At 37.5% G+C, this 16,254-nt stretch overlaps 1 protein-coding gene across 3 annotated transcripts in view; it reads left to right on the plus strand.

The window, feature by feature from the left end:
• dpf3 (double PHD fingers 3) overlaps positions 1-8,089 on the plus strand; it is a 30,322-nt gene extending 22,233 nt beyond the window's left edge. Inside the window, exons 8-12 of one of the 3 annotated variants that reach the window (XR_014771932.1) lie at positions 1,669-1,806; positions 1,893-2,021; positions 4,067-4,730; positions 6,759-6,871; positions 7,648-7,666. Coding sequence is in view for 2 of the 3 variants with exons in the window: in XM_084737716.1 (XP_084593842.1) it covers positions 1,669-1,806; positions 1,893-2,021; positions 6,759-6,871; positions 7,648-7,729; positions 7,873-7,940 (530 nt within the window). In the remaining variant the exon portion in view is untranslated. Of the gene's footprint in view, positions 1-1,668; positions 1,807-1,892; positions 2,022-4,066; positions 4,731-6,758; positions 6,872-7,647; positions 7,730-7,872 lie in introns of those variants that run through there. The other 2 variants (XM_084737716.1, XM_084737717.1) reach the window with 2 other exon arrangements.
• Positions 8,090-16,254: the final 8,165 nt, after the last annotated feature.

Below are 16,254 nucleotides of genomic sequence, written 5' to 3' on the forward strand. Positions count from 1 at the left end.
CTGCAACAGAATGTATTTTGACCACCTAAAAGAGCTGATTTAAATCCAGCAATATCAGTCTAAGTGTACACTATATTTAGGATATTTTCACCAATTTACTTTGCTGTCAGACACCTTTTTCCCACGGCAAATCACTGTTATATAAGCCAAATATCACTCTGTCCAAACCAACCAAACTCCGTGGTTGAAAACAGTCATTTTACCACGCCAAACACAGGAGTTGCTCGTCTACTGTTGCCTCAATCAGTTAGTTTTATTTAAGTTACTGTGTGGCCGCTGTAAATATGAACGAAGCGTTTAAAACACGGAAGTTACACAATAACACTTCTACCTAACTGATCAAGGCAGTAGTAGAAAACCAGCTTCCGTGCTCTGTGTGGTAAAACTACTGTTTTTGTCAAAGTTGCTTTCGAGAAAGTGATATAACAAGCTATATAACCTCAGTCTCAGTCTCATATTCTAGATTTAATGTATACTTAAACTGATAATGATTTTTTTTAAGACAGGTGTTTTTTTTAAGTTGCTAAAGTACATTTTGCTGCTGACCCTGTCCACAACAGTACATTACACAGCTCTTTACAGTGGCGCTCCTGCTGGTTCTTCAAACTGGGGACGTGCTGACCACCGTCTACATCATACAACTCCACTTCAAACAATTCCAACCGTCCCTTTAAGGCCTCACTAGCCGTGATGTGATCCACAGATGTAGCCATTGTAGAAGTCTTTACAGTGGGTGGAATTTCCTAAAATATTTCACATGGATGAGTTTTTAACCATGGGATTGGATTGGCATCGAGTTCACAGGGAGATGGTGAGGCTCTGCAGCTTTGTGGTGAAATATGTAAATTTGGTTACAGTGAATCTTAGACAGAATTGGCAAGGAAAGCATCAGAAATATGCGGCACTTTAACTTTCAACTTCTATGATGGCTACAGCTCTGATGTGTTCATTATCGTAATAACCCCAAGAACTACTACAGTATTAGACTATAGATTCTAGTTTTCATGTTATTGGTGCACAACATGTGGCCTTCGTGGCTTCAAAGCAGGGTAAAAAGGTGCCCATCTAACTTTGTGAGGATTTCCTCATAATAATCTAAGTCTGTGGATTTTAACTTCAATTAAATGCCTGATTTTACATTAGCTAGTAAAGTATTTTTAGCATTAATATATAGCAGATAAAGCTCCTTTCTCACTGTCTCAGCAGAAATAATATATTCTCTCAACAATGCTGTATTAAACTAATCCCATGTATTTGTGTTAAGGTTGTTGGGGTCAAGAAGTTCACCTCTGTAGATTTTCCATAGATTTAAGTCTAAAGCAAATCGAAGAAGAAAAACAAAATACTTTTTTGTGAAACTGAAAACTGTGTGTATGGCAGTTTGGGGTGGAGGTATTAAAAGAGAGTCAGAGTTATAGTTAGAGTCAGTTTTCTGCAGTACATATGATTTTTTTTTTCACATAAAATGACCGTAAAGCAGAGTGCAAAACATTTCACGTGAATACTGACAGCGAGTTGTTTTTGTAAATTGTTTATGTGATATTCACGTTTAGGCAGGGACGACAGCTGATTTTTAGCAGACTCTTTAGTTCACTGTACTAGCTGCTCTACAGTACGTTGCACAAGGTTTCACTCGTGTCTGATGGAGCTGTGATCTTTTATCTGTAGTCTGTGGAAAGCGCTACAAGAACCGGCCCGGCCTGAGCTACCACTACACCCACACTCACCTGGCAGAGGAGGAGGGTGAGGAGGAGAAAGAAACAGAGATGGCTCCGTCTCCTCCACGAAGCTCGGACAACCACAAACGTAAGATGCTGGCAGGCGCTTAACGTCACAGAATAACAGGAAGCTCATGTGTTCTTCTCCTCACACGTGTCTGTTCCTGCCGACAGCTCAGAAAGGCCCAGATGGCGTCATCATCCCCAACGACTACTGTGACTTCTGCCTGGGAGACCAGGACTCCAACAGGAAGACGGGCCAGGCCGAGGAGCTGGTGTCCTGCTCCGACTGCGGACGCTCCGGTGAGTCGCCCGTCTCCACAACGTGGAGGGTGATGGCTTTGTTTTCCTGACATTCAAATTAGTGGGTTTTCAAAAAAAGGTCATGTGTGTTTTCAGTAGCACAGCAAGAAAACTACTCTTAATCTTAACAATCCCGGTTTTATCAAGGGTGGTTGTTTGAACATTTGGGAAAAATCTTAACTTTCCTTCTGAGAGCATGATGAGAGGATTGATACCACTCTTGTTTCCATACAGTAAATATGTGGTACACTGGTATTTACAATAGGGATTCAGGAAGTTGGAGAAGTGAACGGGGCGGTGGCAGTGGCCATGGGTTCTGTTCCAACATGCTGTCCTGTCAAGAAAGGCTAAACAAAAAAAAACAATCTTTCCAAAAAACAACCAAAAAAAAACCCAATTTAATTACAGGTAGATGAAATAGGGTGACACGTCTCCCCATAAGAGAGATGCCGTGTGGGCATTTAAACACAATCTGAGGTTTCCATGCAAGCAGTAATGTCACTGTGGTAAATATTGTTAATATTTAAGCAGCAAAACTAAAAACTGTAGTCATAAACTTGGCAGGACAGAGTAAACTCTCCAGAGGGAACAGAGGAAACTATTTTTTTGGACAGTTGTGATGGAAATCAGGATTTTTACGGCTGCTTTACTCCAAACACTTTGATTGTATGAATCTGCACCGTGTGTGAGGGCGTGCAGATTAACTGCAATGCCTCAGAAGCAGAGTGTATGCGAATCCGCCAAAGTAAGCACATCTTATTATCTGAATTTAAATAGCAGGAAAATGCTGCACCATTGACTTTAGAGCAGATTTTTGTTGGTCAAAGGCACAGTCGCTTCCTGCTGCCTCAGGATAGCAATGCACCTGACCACACCTCATTTTAAGACCGAAACACCCATGTGTGTAAGGCCATTTGATACAACATGGGCACTGGGCGTGAAAGTGACGAATGACAGCCGCGCTGTGCTGTGAGCCACTTTACGGAAGATAGAGCCTGTATCGTGTTAATTAGCTAGTTTTAGAGGTGCTTCTCTGTAGAGTTTGTTAGCTTTGGACGGAGCAGACTTTCTGTTTCACCCTGTTCGCAGTCTTAAAGCCACGCTAAACTAACCATCTCCTTGCTGTAACGCACAGACATGATGGAATCAATCTTCTCATCTCACTCTCAGCAAGAAAGCTTTCCAAAAATGTCAAGCTATGTCTTTAGGAATTAATTGAGATTTTCAGAAATGATTTGTTTGCTAATCTCTTTCATTTGTGTCGACTACACATCTCATTTTTGTTTCCCTTTACTTCCTTTTTGTCCACAATCTTATTCATGTCTGTTCCTCGCTTCCTTATGATGTTCGTGTTTGTCACACAGACTGAAATGGTGTTTCCCCCAACAGCTACAAATGTGATGCAGTTTAACACCCTGCATCAAATATCTATTGAGATTAGTAATCATTTCTTTAGGCAATATCTTTTGGATGTAATCATTATTCTTCCTAGTCTTTGGTCAAGCCAACCCGTGTCTTTACCACATGATGTAGATCTGATTATACATTCATGGTGTGCAGTGAATTGAGTTTTCAACTTGCCACAGTGACTTTTCAGTGGGTTGTCAATGAGCCTTGTAGACCTTGAGAAGTGAGAGCCAACTCCAGGAAATCTTTGCAGTTTACCTCCTAAAAATGATATTGATTGATTGATTGATAAGCCCCGCTGCTTGCCTCCACCCTGCATGCTTCTTCATGTCAGCCTTGACCATCAGTCAGGACTTCTGCCTGTAGACGACATGCTTTCACTCTTTTGTTGCTTCATGCATTACCTTATAGCACATTTGGCTGCGTTTTTGTTTTTGTTTTTTTACCCCCTTTTTCTCCACACTACTCAAAAGCTGCCTCTGCTGGATGTCACGGGTAAAACATTTCTCCAATCAGCTCAACCGTCTTATTCATTTCGGCAAGTGAGATGTTTTCTTGCTGCAGTAGGGTTTGTTAGAAGAGTAGGGAGAGTGTGTCGCCTTGTCTGTGTTGCTCTGACGCTGATGTTTTCATGGTAGCTGGAAGAGGAGGAGCGAAGAAGGATGGGAGGAAGATGAGTGCGCTAGAAGAATTGTTCAGCAGCACGTCAGACAGCGAGGCCTCCACGTTTCATGGCTTTGAAGATGCAGAGCTGGAAGACATTTTCTTTTCAGATGATGATGCCGAGGCTGACAGCTGATAATGGGACTTTTCTTGACTAGCTGGACCTCGTGGCGATAAAAATCATTTTCTGAGTCAGTTTTTAACATTGAGGAAAAACTGGAAGGCACAGACTGGACTACAGTGGCTCCCCTTGAAGGCACTTTTACCAGAAAGATCTCCAGATTTATTTTGAACTTTTGGAAGACACTTAACCGCATATTTTTCATGGAATTTGAATATATTGAAAATTATGTCTCTGAAGGACACAATGGCTTTTTTTTTCTACAATTTTCATATGGATTTTACTGTTCAACACATTAAGACATTTTCCATTTTTCATAAACCAACACTAATCTCCTTACACTTTGCTTGCATGAGATAATCAACATCATAGACTAAACTTCATGGCTACGTCCTATTTAACTCTGGACTGAAAAGGTTAATAGCAGAAACAGTGGACCAGAGAAAAAGGAATAAATTACATGAGAGGCCACTAAAGTAGCAGGGGAGGGATGAACGTGGAGGACAGTTAGCCGAGAGGTAAGAGCCAATCGGCACTCCATTGCTCCTCTCTGTCTGTAAGAACTAGATCTTTATCAGTAGACGCTGAGTAGAAATGCTTTTTCTCCTGTCTGCTGCTAAGTGCTATCCAGTTAACCCTTTCTAAGTCCCGCCCCTTGCGGCTGTGGGCTCCAGTAGCAGACGAGCAAGCTTGGTACCCAGCAGAACCTTGGTCAACTTTCGTCTTTCCTGTTTCCTGTTCTCGTTTTTTTTCCACAGGAGATCAAAATCGTGAACCACCAGACTCTGACTCACATTGGCTAGTGGGTGTTGCCTTCATTGATTTAGGTCAGTTGTGTTGGGTAGACATAGAGGTATAGCAGAGAAGGTCAGGCCTCCACCATCCTGGGAAAAAATATTGCTTCTTGTACTAAGATAGGCTATGTGCTAGGCTTGTTTATGTTGAAAAAAACAAAAAACAAATTTTGATGAAGTTAAATGGTGTTGCTGGAGTTGTCACATTTTAAGGTAGCTAACATTAACAAAACGCTAGCTATCAAGCTAGCAAACTATTCATGTAGATTAGCTAGCTTGTTAACAGGTATTTTGCTAAAATTAGCTATCAGATATAATAGCTAGGTAATGACTAATGTACATTAGCTAGCTAGTTAACTAGCATTTTGCAAACATTAGCTAACTAAAGATGTGACTATATGTCGGTCCCCCAGCAAAATCTTTTAACCATCTTAAAAGTTTAGACAAGTTTAGCACATAGCATATCTAAGCAGAGGAAACAGGAAAGGAGAAAGTTGACTGAGGTTCTGCTGGGTACCAAACATGTCATCTGTTATTGGAACACAGGGTGAAAAGACGCAGGATTTGGGAAGGGTTAATTAAGCTGATAAGCCACGCTTTATACTGTCACAGCTTGTTTCACTCCTGACCGTAACTCCTTGGTTTATTTCGGGAGGCAGGCAGCGGCTTAAACACTTTCTGCTTGAGATTTTAATCAAGTTTTTTCTCTTTGTTCATCCATTTGGCTGCTTTCCCAGTCGTGATATAAATCACTCCATCCTTGATTATGGCTCATTCATGGCTCATTGATGCCCCATTGATACCAGTGTGATGCAGATAAATGTGCGCATGAGATACCGACAGTGAAAGACAGTTATTAAGACAGAGAACACGAAGAGACAATTTTACGTATACCATCGATCTGTTTGTTATCACAGCTGTAGATTTATGGGAAGATGATACAATACTTCCCAGCTTTGATTTCCTGCACACACATCACTGCTCGTGTTTTGTTTTCCAGACGTATAATCACTCGCCTTTTGTGGCTAGATTGCTTTTGGTGCTACGTTTCATTCAGCTGCATGAACTGTCAGCACTTTGACATGCAATTACAGCTGTCTGCATCGCAGACGCAGTAAACACTCACTGCTAGCTCTTATGAAGACATAGCAATCTTATGTTGAAAGGAGAATTACTTTTGTCTAAATGGATGTCTAATTTTTCTCCACCAGGACAAAACATTTTATTCAATTAACCCTTTTGATCCTCTCCCTTTTTGTTCTCATTTCCTGTTTACTGTATTTAGATATGCTATGTTCTAGGCCCATTGAAAAAAAATCAAATACAACACTAAAAACATCAACCCCCTTTTTTTTGTTTTTACATCCGATGACTATTTTTAATCCATATCATTAAGAAATGATGAACTGAAAGCAGAATTACAAAGTGTGAGCACAGTGGACACACTGTTAATAATTTATATATTCACCTCCATTAACATAGAAGATACACTATTGCTGCACCTCAAAGCCTGAAGCAGATACAGCTGCAGATCATGTTAATCAGCTTTTTTTTTTTTATGAATTATGTAAATATGTGTCCATGTGTGTCAGTCTGTGTCTGCTGTCAGCTCCAGTTCAGCGCTTCAGCCACACATCTCTGAACTGTTACATAAGAAAACACCAGTGACTTTGACTCCTCTGGCAATCTAGTCTGTCACCCCTTAACTTCCTTCCTCACTTTTCTTGTCCGTCCTTTGCCGTCTCTCCGCAGGTCACCCCACGTGTCTGCAGTTCACTGACAACATGATGCAGGCAGTGAGGACGTACCAGTGGCAGTGCATAGAGTGCAAGTCTTGCAGCATCTGTGGCACCTCGGAGAACGATGTATGTATAATGTAGGAGAGGGGAGTTTTGTTTTCTTTGAGTTGTTTTCTGTTTTATGTTGTGACCTTTTCACACTCAGTATCCAGCCTGATGTGATTTTATTTTTCACTTACATGACTGGCTCAGTGAGTGAAAAATGTATTTTTTGCTTTCTTCATCTCTTTTGTGGATTGCCAAATAGGTTTATTTGTATGGCACAGTTTTACAACAAATGCAGTCCACAGTGATTTACAAGATAATAAAACATAAAGAAAACAACAATAATCTAAACACTTTAAAGTAATAAACACCCAATGGCAAAGCTTACAATAAAGACAATATGAGATTGCATGCTTCTTAACGCTTAAATTTTTAACTAACTCTATATATCTGTTCCTACAGATTTTAGCATGTTTTGAGAGATGCATCAGCAGTTTGGGCATAAAGGATTTGGCCTCTCTGAAGCTCCATTAGCAATGTGATGAAAATAAAACAAGATGCTATAACACATTATAATGAAAGACTTTATCGAAATACTGACTTAGAATAACAAAATAATGACTTAGTGGATCTTTTTTCATCATATCCACAATCAGCTGTCTCATAATGCTCGAAAGGCTCACAGTGTTAATTAACAGACCAATAACAGCCGATAAATGCTTCTAACTGGCGTTCATTTAATTACTTAAGCGTTTATACTCTTTTCCAGGCAGGGTTAATATGTATCTTTATGCCCCTCTGTACATAATTTATACATATTGCGCAGTTAATATGTTGATTGTCTGTTGCCAATGTAGGACCAGCTGCTGTTCTGCGATGACTGTGACAGAGGATACCACATGTACTGCCTGAAGCCTCCGATGACACAGCCTCCAGAAGGTACGACACACAGCCACTCTCATAGGTTTCCTTCTTTTTCATACTATATATGTCGTACTGTATATTTGAGAGAGGCTACAAGCAAAGGCTATATATGGAAATGCAAAGAGGACAAAGATTTCAGCCTCTGTTTCTCTCCACAGGGAGCTGGAGCTGTCACTTGTGTCTGGACCTGTTAAAAGACAAGGCCTCAGCCTTCGGAGAAGCATAACTCCCCAGACATTCTTCTCATCATGCACGTACACGCAACATATATATATATATATATATATATATATATATATATATATATATATTTGTACTGATGCATTAACACTAGGTTGCACCAATAAAGATTAAATCAGTCTAAGATTAGATCTAATCAAAGCAAACAAACAAAAAATATTGTTTATTAGCTAGCTTAAAAAAAGAAAAAAATGTTATATTGTTTGCTAGCTAGCTAAAAAGAAACAAAAAAGACATGTTAGCTTGTTTGCTAGCTAGTTTAAATAGAAAAAACATCTACAGCTAGCTTAAATGTTGGCTAGCCTAGTTAGCCTACTCATCTAATTTTGTTCAAACCATCTAAAAAAGGTGGACCTTTTAAAAGTTAAGCCTCCTTAAATGTAAGTTTAAATTTAATACTAGATCACATTTTACATTGGAATTTTGGTGCAACTGAATTAAATTAAATCTAGGCTTAAAGTATAAATTAAAGTGAGTTTTAAAGAGAGGATTAAATTTAATCTTTCTTAATTTTAAGATAGTTTAAGAGTTTGGTGCAACATCATTTAAAGTTAAACCATGATTTAATCAGGTTTAAAAAAATAATCCTTCTTGGTGCAACCCAGCCTGAGTGTTTGAAACAAACCTGTCAGACAGACTCAAACACACTCAGATTCAGACACTCCTTCACACACACACACACACACACACACACACACACACACACACACACACACACACACTCCAGTGCATTAGCAGGCTCAGGGCAGTTTCCTGTGTGAGATCCTCGAGCTCTCGTACAGCCGAGCAACTCTCCAGATGCAAACACCATCAAAATGCAATCTCGACCACAAGTCAGCTAACAGCAGGGCTGCCATTCAGTCATTTCTCTACCTCACCACTCAGCAGATGGCAAGAAGCCAAAGCAAGATAACGGCCAATACTGTGTAGTACATGTGTACATGAAAACCGCGGTCATTTTTAATCAAACATCTAAAAATCCTTGGGTGTTTTCCCCTGATTTAACTTTATTTGAGTTGGGAGTTTTTGCTGAAGCTGTTTCACTCGTTCCCCTCGCTGCTCAGGCTCTTCAGCGGGGAAACTTGAGTGGGTTTGACTAATGTTTGTTTAAATTTCTCCTTCCAGCTCTACTCCTCTCCTGTGTTTAGACTTTACGGTGACATTCCTATTTTATATCTGGACAGCCTCAATGTTAAGTTATGCCATCTCTCACAGGTTTTGTCAAGCTTTGGTGGAATTTATATCCAGCGCTAAGAGGAAACGGGGTGATAAAACAGCCTCGGCTATCATTCCTGTTGGAGTGTGGTGACAGTTGTTAATCCACATCTGTTTTTTGTATCCTTGCAGTTACTATGATACCATGGTGCTCATTTTGACACGTTACAGAAATTATAACATTTCTTTACATGGAATGAAGCTGTTATTTATTTATTGTGGATAATGGTCCAATGTTACTGTCAAGGAGATCATTGTTACTGTAAATCAGTGGTTCCCAAACTTTTTCTGTCGTGCCCCACTTTAGGAAGTCGAACAAATGATTGGCCCCTTCTCCCACCCCACAGAAACACGAGAATTTATATCATTTTTATACAGAAGAATCTTAAATATGTTGAAATAACATTCATATGAAGGCAAACTGCATTTTCTTGAATTTTCTCAATATGCGTGTTGTGTAAAACTTTGTCCAAAATGCCAGTGTCTTTACACACAAGAGCGACAAGGTTTGTCCATTATATTAGCTGTGAACTCATGTTCCAGCTATCCAATTTCACAATTGACTCCTCCTCACCAGTTGATATACAGACATAAAGAAATGGCATACTTGTACAGTTAGCTTCAGTATTATAGTATATATGTTACTCTAATGTAACTGCACTGGCTCTCAGGTACCCTGTAATCCCACATAATAATGTAGTTTGGAAGAACAATTAATGTAACTCTAGATTACAGGTGTAAGTAGTAGCCTAAGATAGTTAGCAAGCAAGCTAATGTGTGCAGTTTACATTAGAACAGATGAACATGTAGTTATTACCATCTGACACACCATCTGTGTTTTGTTATTACAAAAGTTAAAAAAGACACCTACTACAAACTTTTTTATTGAGTATAATTTACATTTGCACAACTTCAGCATGTGGAAAAAATCCAAAGCTGGACAGATCAGCTATGTCTAGTTATGTTTGCTAAACTGGACAATTGACCCTTCCTAAGTCTCTCTGTGCTCCAAAAAGAGTTAAAAATATAGCTAATAAAATATAATTGATAATTAATTACCCAGCTACTTAGCTAATGTTTTGCTCTGTATCAAATGCTACAGATACTAGCTAGCTAACTAGCTATCTAATATACAGAGATCATTACAAGCTAGTTGCTATCTGATAGCTAATTTGAGCAAAATGCTAGCTAACTAGCTAGCTAATCTACATCAAACATTAGTGAGCTAGTAAGCCATTTTGCTAACATTTGCTTAAGATGTAACTAAGATGTGTGTTGCTTTTACTGGTCATGCAACAGCATCTTTTAACCATCTTCCACATTTTGTCTTCTTTTTAATTCTCTGTCTTTATTCTTTATATCTTTTCAATAGAATATTATTGAAGTAGCTTACAGGAAACAGAAAAAGAGAAATCTGACCAAGATTTTGTTGGGTACCAAACTTGCTGTTCAGGCTAATAGTGAAGTAAAGATCAAAAAGAGGCAGGACTTTTGAAGGGTCAGTTGCTGTCTGGGCGAGAGATTTGGTCAATTGATTAATTAGTTTTATTCACTTTTTTGTGGTTTCACTTTCCATTTTACCCAGTGTGTGCAACCTACAATACCTCTGTGTCCCTCCAGAGGGCCTAGCCCCACTGTTTGGGAACCACTGTTGTAAATTAACCAGTGCAATGCGTGTTATCATCAAACCTTTATTCATGACTATGTAACAAGCAGTGTAATGAATCATGTTCCTGTCCTGAGGAAGCAGTATTTACCGGTGAGTCCTGTCTGGAAGCTGGCACGGGTTGTGTCAGATATTTTTTTTTCCACAGTTTTATAAAATGCAGTTTATAACCAGAATTCTGAACATTCTGCATTTATATTAACACACAAGTGAGGCTGATATTTTAAATTAGTTTCACATTGAGATTGAGGCTCCATCATTGTAATTTATGTTTCTGTACTGAGCTAAAGTTGGTAGCACGTACCTACAGCTCTCTAAAAAACAATGTTGATCAAAACACCAACAATAACCTCAAAACAAAACAAAAAAATCCCTTCAAGTACACATAGTGTGCAAGCCTTGACAGGATATCACATTCTGCATTTGTGTTTTTTATTATTGTGAGTTTGTATTTGATATTGCTTTTCCACAGACAATCATGAGCTAGCATAGATACAGTACATGGTGTTAATTATATGCAGAGGGTGTTATTGTGCTCTTCCATGGTGGGTATAATTAATGACCCTTTGTGTCTTCCTTTTTCAATAAACGTCTTTGATGTCATTTTTATTTGATGCCATCACCTACAGTGATTCAAACTGTGTGTTGTATTTTGTTAACGTAAATGTCAATGTTTTGTGTTGAAATAAAGACTTTTCCATAAATCTTTGTTTCCTCACATGTCACGCTTCATGCTTATCTTACTTGTTTCACACACAGAAATAGGCTAATCTTTAAAGTGCCTCTGGGCCTTTTGTTTTTCAATATTCCATTACCAGGAAACCCTAATACTATATACAGTATAGAAACAGAAAATAGGCATTGATTGTGTATATATGCGGCTCTGGCCAAGATGGCTGCATCTGATATGAATCCATTATAATCTAATGGGCAGATAAGACATCATTTCCCCTCAATTTCCCCCAAAGTTATGGCAGCCCATCTGTTTGTCTGTGTATGGATGCTCTCTCCAGTGACTACGGCTGGGATACAGAATAAACCTTAGAGAGTTGAAAACATGAATTTCTGTGTAATACTGTTCAACTAATGTAATGGGTTTAAACCCTCAAAGAATTTTTCACCACTTTCCAAAGAATATTTAATCCTATAAGAGCTACTTTTTCAAATATTATTCTCAGCAAACTGATTGTGCTTTGCCTTTTAACATCTCATGATTAGGCTAGTACTTACATCAGATTACCACTAGGGAGCAGTGTTGGACTGGAATAGAGCTCTGGATGACACGCTACATGATTTAATATGAATCAATATCCTCCTGAGACCCGGCCCATTCATTTATGTCCTTTATAATGGACATTCTGTTCACCTGCATCTTCCTTAACTATTTGAAGTTACCCTACCAACCCCTATAGTGTTCTGTAGAGGACATCCTGGGCTTTCCAGTGATGTGTCATGTTGTGGGATTGCATGCTGGGAACTTTACTTTCTTCCTCTATGAAGATGGCCACCATACCAACAAGCACATTTTATGGAAAGAGGAGAGGTAAGTCAAATATTCTTTATTTATTGCTATTTTTACCATGATAATTATATATATTCTTGTTCATAAACATGTTAATAACAATATTTTTACATCTGAAAACAGTTTCATTATTTCTGTTTTGAAATAACAGTCATTTAATGAATGTCAACTGTAGTGGACACCAGGACCATTTTAATGTATTTAATGACTGCACATTGTTGTAGGAGAAAGGAGTGAAGCAGAGAGGATTCTATACTGGATAGTAGAGGGAGATTCAGATTTGGAGCTTTCAGATGAGGAAAAGGATGAGGAGGATGAGTATCAGCCAGTGATAGGAGAAGATGATGATGGAGAAGGAGAGGAAGAAGATGCAGGAGAATCTGAGACAGAGTCAGAGGCAGAGAAGGAGCAGGAAAGTCGTCGTGCTCTGTGGACCAGGAATAACTTGTATGTTTTATTTAGTTTCAGGCTAATGTATTAAATTTTACTATCATGTTAGATTATTGTATTGTGATATGTGTAAATGCTGTTAAAATATGCAAGTTATCTAAAAATATGCTTATAAAGATGGTCAATAGGGAGTCATATCACATCCATGACACTGAAATTACTGCATTAATCCAAATGGATGTGAAACAAATTAACTGCTACTCCTTTTATTAACTTTTATTTATTTGTGTTTTTTTCCATCCATCATAACAGATTCACACCTGTGCTACCTGGGCTTCCTGCCAATCAAGATGACCCCAAAATCCGTGAATACTGGAATCCAATCCAGTACTTTTCACAGTACATAGATGACAAAATCTTTGAAGATCTGGCAGCTTTTACAAATCAAAGACAGCTCCAAACTACAGGAGTGTCACTGAATACTACTGCCCAAGAAATCAAGAGTCAAAATGTTTTGGAAATAAAAACAGCCTGAGAAATCTGAGCTGTTAGCAGCAGTGGTGGACAAAGTACTCAACCCCAGTACTTGAGTCAAAGTATAGATACTCCTGGTCAAATATTACTCAACTACAAGTGAAAGTTGCTCAGCCAAAATTTTACTTGAGTTAAAGTACTAGAGTACTCGGTTTTAAAAATACTTAAGTATTCAGAAGTACATGTTTTTTAATAATACTTAAGTATTCAAAAGTACAAATTACAAAGTACATTTTCTAATATCAATACACGCTGTATTGTTTTCATGATGCATTTACAGAAGCTTGTAACTCTCTGAAACCATCTAATGATGCACCGACTTGCATGTAGAACCACTCTGCTACACAAAACTTATAGAAACACCTATAAAAACTTCAGCATAGAAATACAATCAAAACCAAAAAGAACAGCTGTTGTCATTTTCTGATGCAACTGTATTAAAATCATATCATAAAATTAGATTGAAGCTAACTGTAAGGAGTTCTCCAAGTCTGTTAAATAACTGAGATTTCTTTCTGTCTTCAGAGGCAGTATATACATGAATTATGTGGTATTTTTCACCCCGATAAAAACAATCCAACTTTAAAAGCTACCTGGAATAATGAATAATTATAATAACATCTTGAGATTTAATTTTGTCTTTCTCCTGCCGTCACCATTACCGCTTTTTGTTTGAATGAAAGAGGGAGAGCTTGCTTGTTCTTGTTACAGAAAGCGCCTGGACGTATTTCTGCTTTTACATCAGTCCCATTTGAGAGGAGCTACTGTGATTGGTTTCCTTCTGTGAGGAACACAGCATGTGACCAACTGCATTTTAGAAAAGAAAAAAACACCAACAGCTGACTTCAAAGCTCAGTCGAAAAGTAACAACAACCTTCCTACAAATATAGCAGAGTCAAAAGTACAATATTTGTCTTTGAAATGTAGTGGAGTGAAAGTCAGAAGTTTCCAAAAAAACAAATACTCAAGTAAAGTACAGATACTCAAAAAATGTACTTAAGTACAGTACTCAAGTAAATGTACTTCACTACTGTCCACCACTGGTTAGCAGCGGGAACTAAGTAATGAACTGCTGTGGACTGGGTCAGCAACACTGTTGAATTGAATACATGTTTTACATTACATTGTAATGAATTATTACATACATTTTGTCCTTGCAAGCAGTAACAGAAGAACGATACAGAAATTTATTGTATTTGTTCAAATGAAATGTGTTCTTGGGTGAATATCACTCTAAAGATATAATCTGCTCATTTTTTCTAATTTTCTAAATTCAGTTCTATTTTCACACGGATATCGTCCTGTTGTCCTCTACAGTGGACATGCTGTGAAATTAAAATAAAAAATATATTCAAAAAAATTAAAATTGTAAGGTGTTTTTTTAGGCCCAAATATATAGGAAATCACAAAAAAACAGAAATTGTAAGACACTTTTTTCCCTTGGTTCTCAGGAGGATATGGTGCTCTGGACAAAAAAATTTAAATTTAGGCTTTTGTCACAAAGGGCTGGTATCTTGTCTCAGCAGGATTCCTCCTCCCTGATTGGAAGAAGTTCTGGATGCTTCCTAATAAATATCCTAAATAAGATTACAGAGTTATCGTTTAAAATTATTCTTAAATATCACCCTGCCAATCACTACATGTAGAAGTTTAAAAGAAATATGCACACAAACTGGTCTTTTTTTGTTATTGTGCCAGATTTGTCGTTGATCATATTTTCAAAAGATTTGTATTACAATGGGAAACATTTGTGTTTGGTTTTGTTAAACACCCCAAAAATAGGACTTTTTTCATAAAAATCAGGTCATAATACTGGCAAGAAATTTCATTGATTAATGTAAATTTTGCAATAACAAACCATTTTGTTGTTTTACTGAAAGATGCTTAACTTAATTGTTATTCGACCAACAAAAACACTTAATTTCTGTATGTCTTATAATACTATTACTTATTATACTTTCCCCTGTACTAATCTGTTTGTGTCATGTTGTTAAAAAAAACCCAGCTGGGCTCCTTTTAACTTGCAAGCGAAAGAAGAAGAGAGACGTGTTCACATTCTTTACAAAGTAAAAACAGCAGTACTGCTGTGTAAAACAAAACTCAATTACAAATACTGCATTCAAAATCTGACAAGTAAAAATACCTAAGCGTTACCTATAACTTGTAACTATCAAAATTAAATTACTGTTTGTGTGTAGAATGGAGCTACTTTACTTTTTGTGTGCACATAAAGTATCTTAGCAGGTAGGTAGTTTGTAAGGTCAGTCTGTAACAATGCATAATATTTTTAAAACTGATCACTTAAATTTAATTCAATCTAAGATTAGTTTATAAAAAATTATCTAAAATTAGTACACCCATGTGTATAATTAAGCAGAGCTCTGTTGCACAATTAAAAACTAATTTTAGTTTAGTGTATCCAAGTTTAGTGACGTAAACAGAAAATAAATGGTTTAATAAACATGGAGATGCTTACTTTCTCAAATTAAAATCGATAAATAAAAAATATTTAGTGCTGTCCAGACAGTGAGTATAAAAGAGGGAGGAAAACTTTCAACTGCTCGGTATTCACTAATGTTACATTGTTTGCTAATTAGTTAAAAATGTGAAAGAAAAAAAAGAAACCAACATTTTTTTATAACTAGCTAAAAAAAATAAGTTGTCCTACTCATGATGGCTCGACTGAGAAACTTCTCTTCTCTGAGAAAAACTTGGCTGAATGATCAACTTGAGTGAAACAAAGAAGAGATGCATCATAAAATAATCGTCATCAATGAGAAAAATGTTCAGTAACAAAAAGAAACAAACATTATATATAATAACTAGCTAAAAAGATAGATAGCCTGCGTTGAGCATTTCTCTTAACTTTCTTAAAAAAAAAAAGAGCTTTTATATTTTTCTGAATCCATCCAAAAATCTCTGCCATTTTAAAAGTTAAACCTCTTGAAGTGCAAGTGTGAAGTTAATACTTGA

The sequence above is a fragment of the Lutjanus erythropterus genome, chromosome 15 (genome assembly GCF_056507025.1).
Source record: "Lutjanus erythropterus isolate fLutEry1 chromosome 15, fLutEry1.hap2, whole genome shotgun sequence".
Lineage (NCBI taxonomy): Eukaryota > Metazoa > Chordata > Actinopteri > Lutjaniformes > Lutjanidae > Lutjanus > Lutjanus erythropterus.